The 24,894-nt window shown below is 41.6% G+C and overlaps 1 protein-coding gene across 1 annotated transcript in view; it reads right to left on the minus strand.

Moving 5' to 3' along the window:
• The window catches only part of GLI3 (GLI family zinc finger 3), a 210,545-nt gene extending 187,983 nt beyond the window's left edge, over positions 1–22,562 (minus strand). The window contains exons 1-2 of the mRNA XM_018075744.1: positions 22,336–22,562; positions 7,846–8,008 (exon numbers count right to left, since the gene is read on the minus strand). Of these exons, the coding sequence (XP_017931233.1) occupies positions 7,846–7,969 (124 nt within the window). The 5' untranslated portion in view covers positions 7,970–8,008; positions 22,336–22,562. The remainder of the gene's footprint in view (positions 1–7,845; positions 8,009–22,335) is intronic.
• Between the last annotated feature and the right edge of the window lie 2,332 nt (positions 22,563–24,894).

Here is a 24,894-nt window from a genome sequence, read left to right on the forward strand (position 1 = left end):
CAGTGCTTTTTGATAATCTGACCCATAACGCCTTAAAAGCCAAATTTTAAAATCATCTGCACAAAACCCAGTACATTTACTATGTACTTCTCTTTTCCAGAGTGCATCTGCACACTTAAAGTATGCATTCATCAGTAGGTCCAGATCACATTTACAAGCAATTTTTTTTTCTGAATTGCCAGCCTTATGAACAAAAACAGAATCTGCAAATTAAATTGTGACCACTTATAGTATACATCAAAGGCAAAGGCTGTTAATGGGAAATAAGATAACAACACAGCACTAAAAATCCATCTCATTTCCTCTTAGTTGGGAAGGCAGAAGAATGCTTCTCCCTCCCCTTCCACTCTCACCCCAAAATAATGACATATGGCATACACAAACAATGTAGCTTTAATATGGTACCTTCTTTACATAATCACATACTGTACCCTTAGCTCACTTCTCCTACTTATTGGCATATGTATTTAGTAATAATTTCTATGTAAGCAGAAGCTGAGGTTTTGATTCCTCTGGAAAACAAATAAAAGAAAGGGCAGGGGGGGAAGTAAATAGAAACATACAGAGCAGGGATATAATCAAAGGCAACACTGATGCCTGATTATTTCCTTTTAACTGAAGACAGATATGAAATAGAAAACATCTAGAAGAGAAAAGATGAATGCCATTTGAAAACCTGTTAAGTAATTTAATTACTTCAACTGCCTTAATTTACACAGTTCAGATTGTAAAGCCAAATACTGTGCCTGCCAGAGGGGTTGCCTAGCTTTAAGTCAATTAAAAGGATTTTTAAAAATTCTTTTTATTTACTTTAGGAAGATGATCTGCTCAGCATAGTTCCTTCACTTGCAGATTCTCTTTTTTGGGATTCAGAATCCAGGAGTTTTCTGTCTTAATTTTTTAATTAAGGGCCCTTCCAGCCCTCCCAAACCACGTGGCACCCATGTGTTTGTTGACATCCATTACCAGCAGCTGGGAGGAAGATGCCATCACTTGAAACAGCAGTGCTGCTGCCATACACCTTCCCCCCTTTGGTGGCACTGGCTGGCACAGCAGTGCAGGGTCATTAGGAGGCCCTTTCTCTTTAAGGGTATCTTCCCCTGAGACCAATACTTACACCAGTGAGATATCACTGAAGCTTCTGCTGCCAGCAGCCTTTTTCCTTCTAAAAATCAAACCTCCTGGTTGCTTCCTTCTCCTCAGTACTTGTGGGCTGCAACGGCTGAACTTTTTGAGGTCTGATTGATAACAGACTTCTCAAAGCACAGAGCATGGTACTGTCACCATACTGCAGAGAAACATTTTATACCTTTTTATTATTATCACTTATTCTATTTCAAAACCAAGATACTATTGGAATATGGTTGCTTGGGTGTTTTGTGGTTGGGTCTTTTTTTTGTTTTTTCAGGAAAAAAAAAACTCCCCAGTGTATAATATCCTAAATTTAACCTCCACTTTGTCCAGGTGGCAAGCTTCTGCTGCTAACTAATGTTTTCTCCTGATTCCACCTCGTGTTATCCAGCAGGATGTTAAGTCATTACTTACTGATTACAGTGATTGCAGGGATAAGCCACTCAATCATCTCTTTCTGGAACTTGCAAAGGGATACAGGAGGATTGACATTTAATATCCCTTATGCTATTAACCACTGCAGCGAGGGGAGAGAAGGGGGGAAAAAATGAGGGAAATCTCGGCAGAATTAATGAAGCAATACTGTACTGCACTTGCAGAGATCACTGGGTTTAGAGTGGGGTAAGGGTAGGGCTGGCTCACTGAGGAACAACACTAGAAAATCGTATCAGGCAGAATGAGTTATTACAGTCTACAAAAAACCATAACTTGATGACTGAAATTTTATTAGTAAGCATAAAGGACCATGGGTGCATTACTCCAAAAGAACATGTATTTAATCAGCTACTCACATCAGATTACAATATACCAAGACATGCAGTCTCCACTTAATTACAACCTCCAATACTTTCATTTTCAATATTTTCAAGCATCAGGAGATTCTGTTCTTCCCAAGAATAAGTACCTTCTTTTAAGTTTATCCTCTTACAACTTGGCTGCAAATATTAGAACAGAAGGGTACACAAAATCTTACAGGTTTAGGTCTTTGCCCTTATTTTTCTGGGCTACCACATGTGACCATTCTACCCTTAACTTTCATGCTGCTGTGTACCACTTACAGATAGGAATTACCTGCAGTATTTCTCTTGCTGAAAAACAAAACCCTCAGAAAAACACATACATTGAAGTCATCATTTCCAGTATCTAATACTACAGGATGTTTACTCCTTGACCTAAAAATGAGAAGTAAAGAGGGCCCCTCCATCCCCTTTGATTTCAGGGCAAGAGGATGGCATCTCCTGATCACTTTGTAGAATCAGGTCTCATATAATCAATTCAGCACTCAATTTACAAGTCACTAAAATAGTACAGGCAATGGGTTTTGATACCTAACAACCTCTTTTGAACCCTGACCTCTCAACAGGACCCTGAGCACATCAGTCCAACGAGGGGGCCAAGAATGGGTATTATGATTAACACCTATTTTATGGTGAGGCTTGAAAGCAAGCAGCAGGATAAGTAACCAACTAAAAGTTTAAACAGGAAATGTGATTCTTGTGGGGTTGCAGACTGCTTCCCTCAGTAAACCCTAAAACTACTAGGAAGAAGGAAAAAAAAAATAGAAAGGAGACCTAGATGAAGCTGGCTCTTCTTCTGAAATAATCAAAGTGGACGCATGAACTTCCTCTCATTTATTCATCTATCAAGTTTGGTTTTAAGTTACATCATCATTAAGATAATAATTTCTGCTTTCTATCACTTTAAAGTATGTTCTCAATAACTATCTGATTCTGATAAAGGTAGTCAAGTCCACAACCTACATACGTTTATAATTAGCTTTTTTTAAGGCAGAGTAATAGGTTAATAAGAAATATCAGATTACACTGGAACAAGCTCATGGGTCAAAAACCAGACAAAACACATCAAACTGAAAATAAGTGCTTGCCTGTCAGACACTGAAGGAGTTCCTATACAATAACTGCATTGTTTTAATGCAACATTAAAGACATCATTTTAGAGCCAAAATGTCCAAAAGTGGAAAGCATTTTAGTCACCAACAAAATTCACAAGCCAAACAGTAAATAAATCAGGGTTGAACACAGCATTACAATTTCCAAGCAATGCTGTGAAGTGCAGCTTTGCCTTGTAAAAGTATTCATTCAGTCCTCACAGAAATTCCCCATACTTTTTAGAAATTAAAGCAAAAAATTAATTATATCCATGGTACAGATTAAGTGAAAAAAAAAAACAAATGGCACTGAGCTGAGGGCTGTGTTAGGTTAGCATGGCTCTTTTTGGTCAACACCTCTTAGGAAGTACTCTATCAATAAATCTGATTCACCTCCAAAGCAGAGCACAGAGTCAAAGCAGCCTGCCTGGTACAGCATTAAAGCCACTGCTTAATTGTGAGCATGCAAACAGCCATATTATTAGGGCAAACAGAGCTAGTCCCGTGGCTAACGCAAGGCATTCACTCAAGCTGGCTGGACTGGAGTTCACGACTTGACTGCAGGGCTGGGATGGGAAGGCTGTGACTCCCCGTGCCGGGTGCGGGAGGGCAGGGTGGTGAGCACGGCTGCACGGGCAGGGCAGGGCAGGGCAGGGCAGGGCAGGGCAGGGCAGCAGTGGAGTTGGCTGCTCCAGCACTCAGCGCTCAGCCTGACACAGGGGCTTGGCGTGCTGCTGGTCTCAGCCACAGCTCGTGTGCCAGGCTGCGGGACACGGCAGCCGGGGAGCAGGCACGCTGCTCGCCCTCGCCGGCAGAGCAGCGCGGAGGAGCGGCCGAGAACAAGCCTTCCTGGCGGCATTCATCGCGATTAAGCAAGGCAAGCCATTGTGTGGACTCCTGCAACGTTTACAGCATTCACCTGAAGATTTCTTTTTAATCCTCGAAATTACTTGAAATTACAGGAGGTACTGTAATATCCAGTGGAGATCTAACAAGGCAGGTTTCATGACCTGGGAAAGGCTCTCCAAGGGGAGTACAGAACTAATGTAAATGATTTTATCAATGGACACTACTTTTCAGAAAACCATTCTTTGCAACTTCATAGAAACGTGTGTGGCACGCAGCAACTTTCAGGATGACCTAAATCCAAGCTCTGACATAGGAGGGAACAGGGTCTTTACTGCTTTGTCTCCAGAAAACTGGCACGGATGCACACGTGAGAAGACAAGACCTGACAACTGTGGTAGCAAGGTGGTCCAGGACATTGGCCTCATTACTCCAATGTAATACCGGTGACACAGTCATGACACAAATACAATTTGTTTTTGCTATAACCTTGCCAAAGCAGATCACTGTGAGGCTGTCGAGTCCCACGATACCGAAAAGTAAGCTGACTTTATACCCTAGCACAAACTTTTTTTCACACAGCCTTTTGTGAATTAACATCTCCATTAGCAGCTTTCTTTAGCAGTTTTTGTCTCCCTGAGTATTAGCTTAGCAGTAAATATATCAGTCAAACAAAGCAGTAAAAGGAACAATTTGCAAAGAAATGTATACTATTAAATTGAATCCGGTTTGGTCAAGGCATACAAAATTAAACAGAAAGAAGAAAAAATCAAAAGCTTGCAAAAATTAATTCGAAACAAAGCAAAAGTGGTCCCACTGGGTATCAAAGGGCACCAAAGTTTTTTCTTAGTTATCTCAAATTATATTTGGGGTTTTTTTTACTTTTTTGATCGTTGTTTTTTAAAAGAAGTTTTAATTTGCTACAGCACTAAGACCTTCCCCACATGTTTTGTCCTGGAGCACATTTTAATGGCTCAGTTATAAATCCCTGAAATTAGGGGTTTATAATGGAAATGCTGGCAGGCCCATATCTTACACATTGCTAGCATCTCAGCAACACAGTCAGAGTTTGTAGTTAGGTGAGTGTAGCAGAAATCTCTTTGGTGTTAAGTAGTGACAGGAACTCAGCAGAAGTGGCCAACATGTAAACTATGGCCCAAGCCTGTTACAGTGCAGCTGGTACCTTCCAAAGGGCACCCTCAAATCTGAGCCTCAGAAATTGCACTGCTCCCCTTCCAGGTCACCTTTCTCACTTTCTTTCCCTTGCACCTAGGTTAACACCAGGCTCTTCAATAAACAGTCCACACATCATATGGTTTTAAAGTTTTCCACACTCAACAGCGATTTTAACATAGATCCTTCTACTGGATGTGTCACTCACTTCTGGGAGCTTTTGAAATAGTAGTATTTTCTTTGTTTCTTCATGATTGTAAGCTTTGCATAAAAACCATAACTAGCAGCTTTCAATCTGTTTATGACCTAAGTTCTGACTCCTTCAGAAGACAGAGGCACTGATATTAGACATGATTATGAGGTAACATTGGTATGATAGGCAGATTTTGCTCTGCAATGACATCAGTCTTCTGACAAGAACAACAAGGATCATTCTGTCCTTTTGTTATTTTTAAGGGTACCTTACCTTGTTAAACAGACTATTCAAATACAAATCACCACATTTAACATTACCACAGCCCTTGCAAAAAAGAGGCACTGAATCAACAAAAGCTGCTTTTTGTAGGAGTGTTTTGTAGGAGTGGAGTCTTATACCAACTGAAGATGTTCCTGTAGTAATACTTATTCCAGCATTAAAGAACAAAAGATGCAAATGCAATGCAAGCTCCAGCTTTCATGCAAACTGTCCTTGTAACCGAAATTCATTATCATGACAATCACATCTGCAAAACGCAAAACTTTTAAAACACTGCAACAGTAAAACTCATGTTTAAGTTCCTAAAGTTCTGGTATTAGTATTTGTTTTGGTACATACTCCATGGAGCCTCTACACTAAGAGGAAATTTTTCATATCCGAGAAGGAATCGAATTTTTTATCCCTTTGAAGCCCAACCCTGCATCTCTGGAACGTCGTTTATTCTTATTCGTTATACATGAAGGTAGATTAGAAACCCAAACCTTGGAGATCCTGGTGATTTACCTAAATATGAATACTAACAAGATTAACACTTACCCACTGAAAACAAAGTAGTGTTACCTTAACAAATAGCAGCCTAAGGCCCCAGGATGTGTACTACATTAGCATCTCATTCCATTAACAGGAGACAATTCCAGTGACAAAACTTTGCAGTCATTCATTAGACTTAAAATCTTTCCAGCTCTTGGGAGTTTGGTGCCCCTGATATACAGTAATACTCCATCTAGGTGAAGCAGGTAGTTGAGAACTAATACTACAGTTACAGAGAGAAAAAATATTTGACCACAGAGTAAATCAGTGTCAGAATTGGGCTAATTTTAGCCGTCTAAATCCAAATGTTTAATGATAACATTCAAACTAGCCCAAACAGTCAGAGATATGTGCCAATATTGAGTTTGAGTACAAACCTCTGACACATCAAAGAATATGCATATGTGTTTTTTAAGTGTGCATTTGTTTGAAAAGTTGGGCCAATGTGGAAAATCTTTTTATAAAAAAAAAAACAAAAAACAATGGGGAGCTCTTCAGCTAATGTGAACCACTGTAATTCCACTGACAGCAACGGATCTGTGCTGAATTACACCAGCTGAGGATCTAATTTCATATGCCTTAGAAAACTGATGCAACTTTTTCCATAGCTGCTCAAGAGTTTCTATACCTTTGTGGGGATCAACTCCAACTAGTAGGTCAGCAGGTGATGAGTTTGCTTTTAATCTGAAGTCTAGTCACACAGAAGGATACTGGGACAAGTGCCATCGAATTTTTACTGACCCACAGAGATTCCCCTCTAGTATGGACGTAGGACTCATGTATTTTCTGCTGTAGTCTGTTTCTCTGAGAAAGCAGAAACCTTTATTCAAGATATCAAAGTAAGAATCTGACCTGGACCACAAGCCCAGATGAGTGAGCATGACAGAAGCAGAAAGCATGAACATAAAATGTTTTGCCAGGAATACACTGAGTACAAAATATACAGAAAGGTATCTTCTGTTTTTAGCCATTGCTAAACCGATTTGCAAAAAACCAGCAGTTAATCTTCAGCTATCCAAAATACACAGGTCGAAACTCTGCCCACACCCTTTCAAGCAAGTTTTTTCCTAATGCAAAGGGAGTTTTACATTAATAGGAACCAATACACTCTGCCCTCTTACACTGAACAATGAAAGGGCTAGGGCTGGGATTACACATTCTCAGGAGAGGCAGGGAATATGTAAAATTGTCAAGTGAGGTAATCTCTGGGGAGGATTAAGAAAACTACTCCAGTTTTGCAAATCTACAAGCTGTACATTCACAACTTTGAAATGAATTCACAGGAGGACAGGCTCCCAGCTTGAGGTTTTGTTCCTGGCCATTAAGGAACTTTGGGGAGAGGGGGGGGCAGCCCTTTGCAAGAAGCAAGTTTATTTGTAAAAGAAGAGGAAAAAAAGACCTTTGCCATTAATTTTGACAGAGCCACTTCTGTCTCTTTAGTATTAACTAATTATCTAACTAGTGGAAGATATTTCAATGGCCAAATGCAAAGAACTTGCAAGACCTGCCAGGCTAATCTAGACAATTTCCAAAACAGCAAAAACAGGAACTTCCTATAATAAATAACTTAGCACATTTACATCTCAAATTAGAACATCTGGAAGAAAAAGACTATGCCTGATGCCAAAAATGGCCTTATTGTATCCTACCACTTTCCACCACACCCCCCTCCTTGCTCGTTTTCTTTAGCCTTTCTTTAAAACAAACACTGATCCAGGTGCAAATGCTCAATTCACAAGGAATGCAGTGAACATAAAATTACTGTAGGTTTGGCTGCTAGTAAATCCCTGCTGTTACTCACCATTGGAAGTTGTGCTGGAGGCAACAGCTTTCTCACTGACATCTGTTCGACTGGAGCATTTCACAATGGAATTCTCCACTTTTTTCTTCTCTGTAGTGGTAGAGCTATGGGACTGTGCCTCCATGATGACTTCTCATTACTTCAGCTCTCCTTGCACTAATACCTGAATGAAACAAGAGTCATAAACTTTAAAGACTGTTCCAAATCTTAGCCCCAAACTTTTCACACCTCTCACCTGAAGAAGAGCCTGCAGCACAACTGAATTAGCAGTTCACAGGCCATTTCTGTATGCTCATCAAATTATGTTTGCATGCATGAATTCCTGAGGAATTTAAAGAAACACTAACACCAAAAATAAGCATGTTTGCTTTTAAATAGAATCATCATGAAAAACCACTATGCTGCCTGCTTGATGGGGAGGTCCATTTTTTTCAATCCTGTAGGATTTTAATGGATCCAGGGGGAAAAAAAATGGTATTTTCTCATATGTCCAGAGCACCTTGGAACAATGAAGGAAAAAATCAAGACAGACCTTTGTGTTGACTCTAGAAGCCAAATATTTAAATTTCAGCTTTCATGATACCCCAGCACACTGCAGTGGGAATTATCCTGTCTATCTCTACACCTTGTCTTACTTGTGTAAATATCTCTCAGTTTGTTTGTTCAGAAATCTAACTCAAACAAAAGTGCATTGGAGCAACACCCTGAAAACCACAGGGAAAGGCAAATATTATTGCTGGTGGCACATAATGAGATCACTTTCTTTTGCATGAAAACACTGGAAATGGAAAGTTCTATAGAGATGTGTGTCTGGTTATTTTGCCTTTCCTGGCCATTTCTCTTTATTCTCAGATCTTTTACATTCCAAATATAAACCCAAGAAGCCCAATATAAACCCATATAAGCCCAAGCTTCCTAAAGGGTATCAGTGCTTGTGCACCAGTGCAGGCAAGTCAGGCCCCAAGACTGCAGGGATCTTGGGCTGTGAAGACAAGCGTTTCCAAGCACTGGTCTGCAACTTAACTTGATGCACACCTGTCTGTCCAATTAAGCTTTACACAAATCATCAATATTCAGCACACACCGTGCTTAGAAACAGTACTTTGATAGTTTGAACATGAACCCGTGCAACAACAACAAAAAATAATAATAAAGAGAGTATTTTCTGCTCTGAGCAGCACTGCAGTCATTAGCGAAACGGGTCTGAAATAGAAGGAAGTCACGCTGTTCTAGAATAAAATAAAAAAGAAAGGCTTCAAAAAAAGCCACAAAGTATAATGAAGCGTAATTACATTACGAACCTGTTTCCTCAATTCTGACAGTCAAAATAAAAAAAAAAAAAAAAACAAGAAACAAAACCAAATCAATCCAAAAAAACTAAACCAAAACAAAAACAAAACAAAAAAAAGGGGTTACAAAGCCAATTCATCACTGTCTAGTAAACCTTCCCCTTCCCACCTTCCTAGTAGGAGTTCTTTTTAATAGTACAATAAAACACTCCAAAGCCTCATTGTTATATAGTAGGGATCAAAGAAGAGCCCAATCACTAAATGAATCATTATTTAGCTAGTCAGCACAGCCAGGGATCTGGGTTAGATATCAGAGACTCTATGCCACTGACCTGCTGTCTAAGCTTTGGCAAGGCATTTTTCTTCCCTTGAGTTTCTTGCTTGCTAAAAAGAGAAATAACAAAGCTCTGCCTGCTGTAGCAGAGTACTTCTAAAACTACTTGCAAGATCTATCTGTGAAAGTGCTGTAAATATTATTGTGATCTGTGAAACAACTTCCTACCAGAACTAAGGGGAATGTCAGGTGTCTTAAACAGGGAGCAGGAAAGATCTAACAATACTCAACTTGCAACAGCCCTCATTTTTACCCAGCAATGCACAAATCACCTTGAGATCTCACACAAGCTTTGTAAACAGTATCTTTTCAAATTTTTCATATGCTTCCTCCCCTTTTCCCCTTGCACACCTCATGCAAGAGCATCCACAGCTTTGGTCAGTTATCATGTATAGCTTGCTTTTCAGTCCCTTGCATTTCTGCCAGGCTGTTCACACATGAAAAGAACATGCTTGTTTTCTCTGTACAGCCCTAGCCACATAAACACCAAAATCTGCCTATACCCATCCTCCGCCACTGCGTGAGTAAGTCCTTCAATCCTCTGAATAACCCTCTTTGAGTTATTTAACATTCTTTAAAAAGAATAACTTTCTATGCTGTCTCAGAAGGAATTTAAAAACCTATACATCTTCAGTTGTGGTTATTTTTCTTCTGTTTTGCCTCCTCTCCTAAGGGCCAAGACTGCTATTCAGGTGGCACCTTCATTTACATGAAAGAGTGTGACTTTGAAAAATCTGAAGAGGAAGCTGCAGAACTTGTCCCCCATTTTGTTTGGTTCTTGGTTCACAAGCATGTTTCTTTTCGTTTAAAGTCATGAAAAGAAACAATTATACTCCCTACACAACTAGAAAGGAAGAAGCCACATACTCTGCCTCCACAAAGCCAGTGGAGTGGCATGAAACATTTGGGCAAAGGTCACAAAAACCTTTGATGACAGGTATCTACAGCGGCTCCACTGCCTCCTGCCACATAGATATCTGTGCAGATATGTGCGAGGAGCCCCCACTTATCTCTACCTCCTTTCCCTCTCCACCATGGAAGGATTACAAACTGATCCAACCACTGCTCAGAAAAGGAAGGAGATGAAGGTACTGAAGAAAACCGTAATCTCCTAAAAAGCATCACTGGGTCATCTGCAATTCAAGAGAAACGTGTGGCTGCTCAAAGTGGCATCATCCATTCTCTTGGCTACCTTTTCCTTTCCCTAACAGACTACCAATAAGATTTTTCTGGTGCTTTAGGGTCATCTTCTTTAATGGATGAAAGACTAGCAGACATAATTCCACATTTCCCATCACTCTCTATCACTTTTTTATGCTATCTACTGCAGAAAAAGATACAGAACAGAGGCCTAAGTAGCACTTAAATTTTTGGACAGAAATTGCAAAATTGGCCAAGAACTGATATAAACATCTGCTCTTGGTACCTGTTCTGTTTCATGTCTGCTTAGTTTACATCCAGAAAGCTGCTTTTATTCATGTCAGCATGGAAGAGGGAACACTGCCGGAGTAAACTTTCTTACTCAGCTCTACACTGTGCACCACAAGCCAATGGCCCTGGCACTGCAGGTCCTTCCTCTGCTCCCAACCCACACACATGGGGCATGGGCCCCTGCAAGAATTCCTGCAGATCCAGCTACACTCCAGTGCTGTATCAACTACATGGCAGGGAAAGTAAGGAAAACCAGGAGAGCTGGCAGGATTAACAATCAGATGTATGTGGTTTGGTATGTTTTGCCAATAGGGAAGCAGTCAACTGAAAATCAATATGGTGCCCCCAAAATCTTTGTTTTCCTTAAGACCAAGTTGAAAACACACACCAGACATGCATATCTTCTAGAATCATTCTCCTTAATTTTGGCTGTGATTTTTATTTTCTCTCAGAAATTGTGCTGAGATGTGGGAATTACAGTTCACCAAAAAAGAGAAAATGCCCAATACAATGTAAAGATGTTTTTCCACTGGTTGTTAACCCCTATCAAAAAGCATTCTAAAAAGCAGACAGCCTGACATTGTATCCACATTAAAATATAAAGTGGCTTATGTTAGGGTGTACATGGCTCTCTCCAGCATGTGGGTCAGTGACTTCCCTGTTCCTACCCCCAGGCCTGAGACAGTCTGTATCTATTCTGCAGCAAGCTCCACTTTCAAAAAACCTGAAAGCTGGCTATCCAGCATCTCCATGTGCATATAAGTGGCAAGAAAATACTATAACAATATATGGGGAAAAGCCTGAACTTTCATAGGTAAATAGAGGGATAAACATTCCTTCCTGAAAGCAAACATTCGTGGCTTTTTCCCATTCAACCACGCTGGAACCTACTGTAATTTCCCTAAAGCCTGAACCCACTGCATAATTAATTCCAGATCCCCATTTTAAACCTGATCCCTCTCAAAACAGCAACCTGCAGGTGTGTCTCTTCTTTTTAAAACATAAATGTAAACCTTCACCAACTGCATATTATATTGGAGGAATTTTAGGAACAAGCTACTGGAATGAACTGGAATGAGGAAAACTGTCTCTTTTAAAAGAAGTGTCGACAAATGACAATACGTTGGAAACTTGTTTTGAAAAGAAGAATTCTTTCAAGCAATTTGAAATTATTTAACTTCCAATCCTTATGTATGTTGATTATAAAACTGTGCCTTACAGTAGTAAAAATAATCATATTATACTAGGGAGAAAAAAAAACATCTTTTTGTTCATTTGCTTTCAGTGCAAACTAACCAAAACCACTGGTGCAGCCCAGTGCCAGGAAGAGCAGGAAACATGACCCTTCCTGAACATAGATTTCGAGTTTTCAAGAAATCTTCAGCTCTGTGCTCCTTCTCTCTGCACTACTTATTAAATCATTTTATTTATATTGCATACATTAGTTGTAAAGACCAGACCATGTAATCTTTATTCATAGGAATAGGCTCACTGACTTCAACAACACTACTTCCTTCGGTCTAAGTGCTGAAGTGTAAGCATCTAAAATTCTCAATTTGCATGTTAAAGTGGTTTATGTTTCTTGCAAACTTAAACCTTCTGCATTTATTTCGTTTATTTTTAATTTTTGAGGGGTATCTTTTAATGTGTTGGGTTAAAAAAAACAAAACCACCAAACAAAAAACCAAGTAAATCCTTTCCCTCTTTTACTTGATGCTGCTGTAGTTGTATTCAATTCATTAACAAGTGTTTTGCATCCACTGAGAAGAGCTGTCTGAAATAGCAGTGTCACAGCATTCATCATCATTACATCAGCAGTAGGGAAGTTCATACTGATTGCTATCAGCAACCAGAGTGCCCCAATCAGCGTGCAAGCAAACATAGCATGTTTAATTTTTCAGAAATGACTCTGGGTAGTTAGAGTGTTCATAGGTACTACTTTGATCCACACTACTGGAAGCAGTCTTTGGGAATACAATGCATCTTGAACAGCACAACTGTATGAAAGTGAAAAACACAAGGGGAGGCATGAAGAACAATCAGGAAATTACAGTCTCTCTCAACCATAAAGGACTCTTTATCAAATTTATCAACATGGGTTACACCATTCCTTGGGATTATTTAAGGATAAAAAAATGCATCTTATTCAGATACATTCAAATGCAAAATTTACATGAGACAATTTATTATACAGGAGCTATTTCACACTGATTTATACCGGCTTGATTCAGGTACATTTAACTTCCAAAACCCTCCCAGATTTCAGCATTGCTTTCTATTAAATCTGCTGGCACAGCTGCACTGACAAAGTAACCCCTGACAGTACTTTCTGAAAAATGCACGAGTGCTCAGACATTTTAAGTAATATCTTCCAGTTGTAACATTAACTTCTTGGTATATCACACCATTTTTGCAATAGCTGTAGGAACTAACCTAAAGACCATATATTTTTAAAATAGTTTTATCCTTTCCCAATTCTCTGTAAGCTAAACCAGAATTCTGCAACTCCCATTAACTACTCCTGGGCAAATTTTGTTCAGGTTCTTCCCTGTTGAGACAACTGGTCACAGGAAGACTAAGACCAATATAAAGAGCACAAATAGCGTTATATCCACTATTTATAAAACCACAACCAACAATCAAGAAGTTGAGGGGAAAAATTACATGCATGATCTATAAATGCACTAGTTGCTGATCGCATACTTCTTAATCTGTTTCAAAATGCTGAGAAGAGAAAGAAAAGAAAGAGAAAGAAAAAGAAAGAGAGAGAAAGAGAGAAAGAGAGAGAGAGAGAAAGAGAGAGAAAGAGAGAGAAAGAGAGAGAAAGAGAGAGAAAGAGAAAGAGAGAAAGAGAGAGAAAGAGAGAAAGAGAGAAAAAGAGAAAAAGAGAGAGAACAACAAAACCCCCTTGACAGAATCAGATAGGCAGATTTGTTGCTTGAAATTATTTTTAAAAATAACCCAAGTTAAGGGACACAACATATATTAATACGATCTTTCCAAAGTTATTACTATCTACTACTACTTTTCCTGTGTTACATTCCTTTGATTTCTTCCCCCCCCCATAAAGACTGAAAAACAACTACACCTAAAGCCTGGTTAATGATGGCCTGATCTGTTCCTGATAGGTTAAATAGCTTGTGGCAACAGTAACAGAGGATCACAAACACGAAGGCAATCAGCTAGGCAAAGCAATGCTATTAGCATCCTCGTGATTAAGATCCTAAGTGAGAAACTATTCCATGGCATATACTGAACTACTGATCGAGTGTAAGAGTTTTTCGACTCCAGAGGAATTACATTTTCTGACACCTCGCTTTTACAGATAAACTCAATTACCAAAAGTTCTGAAAATATTTAAAACATACACGTTAACAGTAGGATCAATAAGTGGCACTTTCTACTCGGGCAGCACATCAGTTGCTTTTAATACACATCACCCACACACTCCTAAAAGTAGATTATCTCTACTTTTGTTTTGGGATTTAGAAAGCTGTTAAAAATAACCCCAATTAAATGTTTTTACTATTACTTCAACAGATTAAACTCTGTATCTACATAAAACAGCTTTCCACCAGGAAAGAAATTATTCATGTTTTCTTACCCAGTAAATAGAACTTAATGGACGAAGGATCTAGGTCATACTGTCCATATCCAACTAGTCCATCCCTCACAGAAGCTGCTGTTTAGGAACGTGAAACATGCAACACGGAGCCCAAACTTAAAGCACATCTTAGTGGCTTTACATTTCAGATATGATGTATCCTCTGAATTAAAATTTTATAATCCATTCATTATCCAAGAATCTTTTAGAATAAGGAATTGAACTTTAAAATTAAAAAAAAAAACAAACTAAACAACCCCACCACCAAAACAAAACAAACAAATCAAGTCATTAACTCTGCATCTAAGCATGTGTTATTTTAAGCACATGGTCTTGAGTTTTCCTTGTTCCTTTTTGACTCTCTTACAAACTATCTAAATACAATGGAAAGAATAAAGGTTATTTCTTAAAAAATATAAAGTGTCACATATTTTTCAAGCCTTCAAATGTGTAAACATATTTGGGGAGAGGGTGTGTTTAAAACCAGTAATGCTCTTATCCTGAAGCAATCAGAACTCCTTCCAATTAAGCAGTCTAATATTGCTAAAAAATACAGAGTAAGCTGTGTTACTGTTTTTTTTGCAATCCTAATTTCCTACATGTCCTTTTGCTTCAAACTCTGCAGCAGGAAAAACTCTAATTATTATGTCAAAGTAAGATTAGCAGCAAAAGAACTAGCACAGGCGGGTATGAAAAAAATCTCCTTTGGACTGTACTGTTTGTAGCAATAGGTTAAAATGAGCAGTGACACCTCAAACTTCCCAACCAAGTCTACACTACATTTTTGCCTCCATCTTTATTCAGAAATTCAGCAGCACTAAATCCAAAACAAATGACAATAACTTCCTTTGGTAAAACATTTGTTTTATGAAACCTGAAATTAGTTTCATTCATATGCTCAAGATCTGAAAGGCCAGGAGTATTCTGAGAGGACAGCAAAGGGGACAGCCAGCAAGATTTGCTGCGTGGATAACATACCCTATGACTTCCTCTGCTGATACTCCTATTAGCACTAGGAATACTTATGGTGACAATACAGGCTGTTTTCTTCCTTCCCTTCTTGTCGACAAACAGCTTGGTTAAGCAAATTACAAACATCTGTAATGGCTGTGCTTTGCATCACTTACTTAGTCAAGTAAGAAGTGACTACAACTGCCACAGAAAAATGCAGAAATACTCTGATTTCCAGCACCGGAGCTAAACATTCCAGTGAAATGACCACTTTCTTCACACTTTTTACTTTATCTCATCAGTCCCAACAGATGAAAGTTTTCTTAGAATCAAAACTAGATCTATATATCAGTGTCAATCTATACAGGAACTGAGCTCAAGGAAGAATGTATTTAATATACATCTATTGCAAAGATGTGCCTTCTGTTCCCAACTTATGATATGCAAATGAAAGAAGAAAAGATCGTATTCCATATTTTACAATTAGCATTTTAAAACAAGATCAAAGGAATCAAGTAGAATGCTTTTGAAAGTGCAATGTTTTGATCACAGTCCCATTCCAGGAAGCCTGTTTATCTCCTCAGCATACTCAGGTTAAGGGATGCCTCCATCCAGAATTTCACATTCTAACCCAACACAGATGTTTTAAGACGTAAAAGAGCTAGAAAAACTCCATATACCCAGGAAGAACTTCAAGTGTGAAAGGTACTTTATAAAACTTTATCTTCAGCTTTTACAGTTTACTTTAGGTTTTACACCTGTCTCACAGTAGCAGTAAAACTGTATCATGATTCCTTCACGATTTTGTAACTTGACAAAACACAACAGCACAACTCTGAACTGCTGCACTACAAATGCGCATTCCACAATCCACTATCCCTGTTCAAATAACATAATCATAGAATTGTACAGCTGTCTTATTTTCACAGAAAAAAGCATCCATAGTGAATTGAAGAGCCAAGCAAAACCACACCAAACCACATCCTGATACTAAAGAATTGGTAGTGCTAGAATTTCATTTCAATATACAGGGTTCAGAACAGCGTACTGAACTGACACTAACTTGATCTGTGTTTCTGACTCTTTGGTTTCAGGTATTCATGCATTTTATCTAATGAAGGCTTTATTCTCTCAGCAGCTGGATGATGTATTCTTTACACACAGTTGATTTTCTTGACATTAACAGATTTGTATGCGAAAAAAACATAGTATCATACAAAGCAGCAAACGCTGTTGGGGGAGGTTCATCTCTAAACCACCAAAAGGTTAGATGAGTACTTTAGCCCTGAACTAAATATCAGGTACCAAAAAAAATACAGTAGCATTTTGACCATCCAGAAAAAAAAAAAAAAAAAAAAAAGCTTAATCTTCTTGGTAATCAGTGCAAAAAATAACTTGACATAAGAGTGGAAACTTCAGCTAAGAAAATTATTCAGTCAGATCTCCAGGTAGTGGATTCTGATATTATCAGTTCTGACACTCAGCAACTATTTAGACAAACACATTCTATCCCAATTGGTTTCTCCCTTGTAATCTAACTAACCTTGCAGGCGTTTTTAACATTAGTGTATTGTCTTCATTTCTTGTTTTGTTCTTAAAGAGACAGAGAAACCAACTCTTCAGATCAGCAGCCAATATAATACGCTTTCAAGGTAAGGCAAGTACAATTTACATGTACAGTGTATACCACAACAAAACCACACTATGATGCCAGCACAATCTTTAAGAAAGTTTGCCCCTAAATCTCTGCAGAAAGCAGCCTTAAGAGAAAGCAGGGATTAGAGTGAGCTGGAAGGTAGGGAGGGGACTTACCTCAAAACCAGCCAAGCGGAAATCAGAGCAGTAATTCTACCAGTCGGCAGAGTACACTTTTAGAGCTATAATGGTGCAAAGAAGTGCTGGGCAGCATTGCTTGAAGGCAGCATAATACACTGCTGACTAATGACTGGGCCACGAGGACAATGAATTTGGGGGTGAAAACTAACAGAAACTGTGCAGTACCTTGACAAATGGGCTTTCAAAATTTCATTCATTGAATAACCTTTAAGCGCAAAATTGGCTCAAGTTCTCTCGGGAATAACATGACCCATGTTGTTGGACAATAAGTATTTTCCTTTTTAATTAAAACTATTACACCAAATACATAAACATGATTACAGTGAATAAAATATAAGAGTTAACTATTTAGCAGCTGGAAAAGACCAGACCCGGAATGTGAAGTGCAATACCATTCGTTTAGAAGGGTCAACAAATTCCAGGGTTAACTACCTGATTCACTGAAATTCATTCTTGGCAAAATACATTTTCCCTTCTTTGAGACTTAAAGGAGAATGAGAACTTCAAAGGTATGTTTAATGAGCTGCTACAAATACAATTGGTTAAAAGAGGCTCAGAAATTATGTACTAAAAGCTGCATTGTGCTTAGAATTACAACTGAAAAAGCCTCATTTTAAAGAGTCTGGTCAAAGTCAAGCCCCCATAAAACAAATCAAGCCTCCTATAAACTTTGTCACCTTCTGTACTGACAAACACATTAAAACAACAGAATCTCTCTTTAAAGGAGCTCCTTTTTTTTTCCAGTGCAACTCGACTTCCAATTTGAAAATAGTAATTTTGGCTCTTTTTACCAACAGAATGAAATATCTAAAGTGTCCCTAAATTAACAAGTAGCACTTGCCATAGACAGCATCGCCTTTAGCAGCTCCTAAAAACTTCAGAAAAGGATCTTAAAACAGGAAGCTTAGTGAGCTCATAAAACTGTTGTTGGAGCCAGGAACACATAGCATATTTAATCTGCAAACTGTGAGAGTCTACAATGATTTCAGCAAGATCTGAGGCATGCCCTCAAGGTTTGCTGGGATCTGGGATTAGGGAGTTGATAAGAACCCTCTACTGCCCATGGACATGTTTTTCTTCTGCAGTTAAACACAAATGCATAGAGACGTTTGACTGCTGCTTGGCGTTACTGCTCAAGTTATATAAAAGCTTTGCAGCTCCTTTTGCTGTCAATATATCAAAGTTTAAAAAAAAATCATCAAAGTGTGAAATTTCATTTAAAGTCTGCCAGTCTACAGCTCTATTTCACAGACCTATCAAATAAAAGTAAAGATGAAAAATGCACTGAAAGAACTTGAAAAGTTTGCAGCAGCACCCATGCCCTATTTTTGTTTATTCTGTCTCATTTTATTTGATTTTAAAGTATAACAAATCAATTCCCTTATAAAAATGACAAAGTCTAAAGGGAGGAGGTCTATAAAACCTGTGGTTAAAAGACAACTTGAAATCATTATTACAGCTGAACCTTTTGTTGAGTAAAAAGCTTCCTCTGTAGCCATTTTAGCATTTTAATTGCTTAACTGCAAGTTGGCAGAAAATATCTTGAATCTTCCAAAACAACCAGAATTACTACAGAATATGAGTGCCAGAAAAACTAAAGCCTTCTTCAAAGTATTCTTTAGCTAGGGATTTACAACAATTGCATAAAGAAGAAAAGCCTGACTTTTAAGGTAATCTACTATAGTCTAAAAGCATTAACATTCCATTACTATGGTTTTCCTGAGGATTTCATGACTCGTTGATTCACTTTTCCTTCAAGTCTGCTTTTTCTTTGTACGTTACTGTCTTCATATAGTTGAAGGCACGCAACGCTGATCATTAAACTGCTTCCTTCCACAACTCCAAATAAACCCTGCTTTAATAACCATCACATTCCTTACTTACCAGGCAAAAATGACTAACTTTTCACTAGACTCTGCAACATAAAAATATGCCATTCCTTCCCTTAACACACAGGATGAAATTCAAACACACTAGGGGAGTGCAGGTAATGAAATAGCTTTCTAAAAACGAGGCAGGAAGTGTAACTGAAACTTTCATGGGTCACTATCAATGCATACATTTATCTTCTTAAAAAGTTAAGTAATCTGCAAGGTGAACAAATTATAATATCACAAAACTTGACTATTTCGGTTTCTCAAAAAACTATTCAGAAAAACATTATTTATAACTATTGATATTTTAATTTCTTAGTTACAAATTGGTTTTGTGTTTGAAAATGAACAATCTTTCACGACTGAAGATTATAGCAGTAAAATGCTGTCTTGGCCACAGTATGTCTTCTCAAGCAAAAAACGTTTACTCCACTTAAGCAGGGAAATGCAGGTGATGTCTTTGTTTTGCAGTACTTCCATAGAAATGCTCTGGAAAACAGCATGTTCTACTGAAAAACATATGCTATTATCAGAAGTCAAGAGTGCATTCATTTGGGCACCTTAAGCGATCATTTTACTTCCACTGCTGCTTAAAAGAATATACATACACTGAGACAGTCCTTTTCTTACTCATTCTTCCTACTCATTCAAAATCACATAATCCTGCTTTTAAAGAAATAATCCCCCCTCCTTAAAATAGCCTTCTCTCATAATTACTATTATTTATGCTTTTAGAATTGGGCTATACACCAAACTGAAAGTATTTACATACTAGCTAGTTAAACCCAAACCTTCATTATATAAACAAACTCTCAAGAGGCTGCCTACAGTTTACACTGCCAAACTCATTCACCATTACTTTTAATATATATTTCCTCAACTGAAATACAGTGGTGCAGACACAGCAATTTTTACACTTTAAGGTTACTTTACTTTTAAAACACAGTATTCGTCTTCCTTCAAAATAATCATGACATATATAATTAAGAAACTGTCAGATCATTAATTTTTAATAAAGGATCTAAATGAAATAATTATAGGAATCAATCAGTGAGGCACCTTTCCAAATTACAATGCAATTGCACAAATATTCAAACTACTTAAGGCCAGTTCTTGCACATTTCAATCCATAATCCCGCTGAACACCACATCAAAACCAATTTTGTAACACAGAGAAACATAGTGATTTCTCACTATTCCACTGACTTAAACGGTTTCAAAACAGATACCTACATCACACAGAGAGAGGTAGCTATGCCCTCTTAAAAATGTTTGTCGATTTAATCAGCCACATATCTCAAGGCCTCTGGAAAATTTTGCTTCCAAGTTTTTCTGTAGCACGCACACAAAAGAAACGAAGTCTACAAGCTGAAGCTTAAAAAAATCACGTTTATTGACCCTTGTAGATGAAGCGGGAACTATCAGGGGCACGACAGCGACCAGCACTTTGCAGAGGGTTGCTACTTAATAGGCCTTTAGTGAAGCAGCCTCTAAAACGTGACACTGTGTATCAAACGGACAGCTATCCATACCTCTGACTAAAAGGCTCTTTCAGATCCGTACAGTCCATCATTTCAAACTGAAGTGGCAGCTGGAAAATGTGGAACAGCTGGCAAAGAGCTGGGAGAAAATGTTTTACATAAATATATCTACATACAAACTGGCAGAAAGCCACGGACACCGTACCCGCAGGCCCGGATCAAAACTACGCACCAGAGGGTTAAAAACAAAATTGGGGAGTGAGGTGGGGAGCGGGGGGCGTGTGTTTCCTTTTACCTTTTTTCTTCACGTGGTGCGCGGGTTGGGGAGCGGGCGCCAACACCCCACCGACTTCACGGGACAATCGGAACGGCGGCGGACACGCTCTGCTCCCACCCTCCGAAGTTGGGCGGCGCACGGCCGGGCCGCGGTGCCGAGAGCTCCGGGGCAGCCGCCCCGCTCCTCCCGCGCGGCCCGGCCCGGCCCGGCGTCCCGCTCCCCAGCCCGACCCCGTTCCAGCGGCTGCACGGAGCGGCACAGAGAGGCGCGCGGCACCCCCCAGCACCCCGCTCCCGATCGGGACCCGCCTGTCCCCTTGCCCGCAGGGAGCGCCGGCGGGGAGTGACGCCCCCCGGGCGCCCCTCCGAATCCGCCAGATGTGACAGCGCCTTCTGCCCGCTCCTCTCGCCTTTCCCCCTGCGAAGTTTGCGGCCGGCCTCCTGCCGCACGGGCATGAAAACGTCCGGGAGCCGCTCGGGGAAAGGGGGCGAGGAGAAGGAAGGGAGTGGAAATAAAACAACAGCTGCCACCCGTACATCGGCAGCTCCGCCGCGGACTCGCCACGGCCGACACGGCCCGGCCGGCCCGGAGCGGGGACTGCCCCCGCCTCTCCCGCACCCCACGTCCTCGGCTCCCGCGCTCCGTGACAGCCATTTGGGGGTTAGACACCTCGCTCCCCCTGCCCTCCGCCTCCAAGTTAGGGAAGCGGGAAGGGGGCCGGGAGCGGGGCCGGAGAGCTGAGAGGCGAGAAGAAAGTGGCCCGGAGCAGAGCCAGGGGAACAAAGAACTTCCGCCCAAGTAGGTACGTACCTGCCGCCGCCGCTGCCGCCGAGCCCCCGCGCTGCCCATGGGCGAAGGGCGGGCCGCCGCTCGCCCCCGCGCCGCTTCCCCGCCGCCGCAGCTAGCGGGCCGGCCCCCGCGCAGCCGGCGGGCATCCCGCGGGGGCAGGGGGACGGGACGGGCACAGGCGGGACGCAGGCGGCAGAGGAGGGCCGCGGGGTGTGTTGGTGGTGTTTTTATCCCTGCCCGCCTCCCGCGGGGAGCAGCCCGCGCCTCTGCCTCCGTGTGGGGGTGTGTGTGCGCGGGTCCGACATCAGTTTCAGTGATCTTGTAATCTGATCCTTTCTGACTCACTCGCACTGACTGACATTTCTGATTTGGTTCAACAAAAAGAGCCGGGGGGGAGGAGAAGAAGAAGAAGAAGAAAAAGAAGAAAAAGAAGAAGAGAGGGAGCAAAAGAAAAAAATATCCCCAGAAATCCACCGTCTGGTACCAAACAGTTTTCGGAGGGAAGGGGGGACCCCTCCGTCCCGTCCCGCCCGTCCCCTCCGGCCCCGCCGCCGCCCCGCATTGTTTTGGCTCGGAGCAGCCCACGAAAGGAGGGAAACAAACACATCGCGCCGAGATACTCACGTGTCGGAAAAGTTGTCCCTCTCGCTTTCCTCTCTCTCGCGCGCTCCTCTCAACCGCTTCCTTCAAGTTTTACAGATGTTGCGGGGCTGCTCGCCGTCGCCGCCCCCTCCTCCCGGCGCTGCCCTCTGGATCAGAGCAGGGGAAAGGCTCTTTAGGGATAACTCCCGATTCAAACACCCTCCGCTAAACTTTCCCCCTTCCCTCCCCTTCCTCTGAGCGGTGGAGAGGGCTCCGCTCTCCTTTCCCCCTTCCCTCCGCCCGCTGGAGACGCGGCTGGCTGCTGCCCGGGGCGCGGGTGCCCCGGCCGGGCGGGGAGCGGGGCCGCTGTCCGGGGAGCGGCGGAGGGCGGAGGGGCTGCGCCCCGGGGTGCGGGTCGGGCCGCGGCCTGGCGGGCTGCGACGCGCGCTCTCGGCATGACACCCCCGCTCCCTCTTCTTCCTCCTCCTCCTCCTCCCCCGCCATACCCCCGGCCGGCCCGGCCGCCCCGGCGGCGGCCCAAGGGCGGCGACACCCCGCCCACAGCCAGGAGGCAGCGCGGGGTGACGACGGGCCCCCCGGAGCGGCCCCCCTCCGCCTCGGGTCGCGCTTCCTCCCTCTCCTCCTTCTTCTCCTCCTCCTCCTCTCCTGATCCATCCTTCAGCTCAGCCTGCATCCGCAGCCCCGTTTCCCGCGCACCCATGCCTTGTATCCCCCTCTCTCCCGCCCCCCAAAAATTCAGGGCTTTTGCGGGGAAAACGTGCCCTCCGGCTGGGTTTTCGCTGCGTGCTGCGGCTTCTGGGCTCCCGTTTGTTCTGGCGCCGCGGGCTGACTTGACTGGAGGACTTCAAGGAAAGTTTCACTTAAGCCATGTGACACTGAAAAACAGCGCTTTCGGAGAAAAAATACAAGTGCTTGGGCGAGGGGAAGGGTGGCGGTGATGCCTTCGTCTGCTCCTTCTGTCCCAGCCGACCTACCAGCCGCTCCAGCACCCTGCCGGGCTTCTCTGGCCTTCACCCTGCAAAACAGGGCTCTCCGCTGCCTTCCTCCTTGTCCTTCATCCCCATCCTCCCCCCGCCCCGGGCTCCCTGCGGGTAGGTCTCCCACAGCAATGCACACTGCGGTTCAGAAATAGCAGGAACTAGGATGCCATTTGTTCCAATATGTCCATCCTTCGGGAAATTGTACATCCTGACAAGACACCTTGCCTTTTTCTAGGCAAAAGTGAAAGACTGGCCTTTGATGCCATGCATTTTATAAAGCATCCCTTGGTCTCACCATAGAAAACGTTAATTTTGTTACAAAACAAGGTTGCTGGTATTTGTGGTTTGAGGTGACTTGGTCAATGAGTTTTTCCAGAAACAAAAAGAAAGCAATCTTGCCTGATGCAAAAGCTATTTCAACCTAGATTTCCTCAGACTCACTGTTTGTGTCAGGTTTTCTTTCACCTGGAAATCTTCTCTGGGTGCAAAGAAGCAGCTTTGGAGAGATGCCTATAATATAAGGATGTCCCTGGCATGGTAAGGCTAATTGCTCTGGCAATCCCAGGGACTTATTTATTCAGGTTTTACAGCACCAGGTCAGCACACCCTGACTTTCAGGACAGACACAGTAGCTTTCACCGTGAGTGAGAGGTGCATACCATCCAAGCTGCCACAAACATCTGGGCCAGCAGGTCACCAACACCTGACTCACATGCACTGCGGTGAGTTAGAGGGGAGTACTAGGACACAGGATGACAGCGTGTGACCTGGTGCCGTGACTCCATAGCCAGCAATTTCACCACATACCAACGGGAAAATCTGCCCCCTGCTCAGAAGGAGCAGCCCTTGGTTACCCAACCTATACTGCTGACAGGCGCAGCGCTGCGCGGGAAGGAGAGTGTGCGACAGCAGGATCTGAATACAAATATAAAGAGCTGATATTCTTCCAAATTTTGTCATCTTATATGAGTTCCTTTTCCAATCTCATATCCCTAGGAAAATGGTAGCTGTTTCATAATATACGATAATGGTAATATGGTACTGTGGATGTTTTGATTTAGGTATGTGTACTATATATACCGCTCTATGTCTGCACCATATGTAGCATTTATACCACCCCCTGGTACATATATATATACTGGGGGGGGGGGGGGTGGTTACAGAATAATTAGGCAAACCTCTGGTCCCTTTACAGGTCTGTTTAAGAGCAATATGATTCCTTCAGCCCATGATACCCTTCTCTCATTTTCTGCCTATTGCCTATTCCTTTCTACTTTTGCAATCAATTTTCTTGAACTTTTTTTTCGTCTTTGTATAATGAAAGCCCTTAAAAGCAACAGGGGAAATTAACCAACATACAAAACGTTACTTTATAAAAGAAACAAATTAATGTGGAAAATCCTGTTTGTTTAACCATTTATAATTCAGTATTGCTGATGTTAAGATACTGCTTTGAACAATAGGTAGAAAAGACGCTCAAATGGGGGCATGATTTTAAGTTGAGGCTGGCCCTTCAAGCCAGTATTCCTCTTAGATTTTTTTAAAGAAAAAATTGTTTTCTGTATGTTTGGACATCTTCTTGTATCATAAAACAATATTT

The sequence above is a fragment of the Manacus vitellinus genome, unplaced genomic scaffold (genome assembly GCF_001715985.3).
Source record: "Manacus vitellinus isolate BGI_N305 unplaced genomic scaffold, ASM171598v3 scaffold_3_pilon, whole genome shotgun sequence".
NCBI classification, from domain to species: Eukaryota; Metazoa; Chordata; class Aves; order Passeriformes; family Pipridae; genus Manacus; species Manacus vitellinus.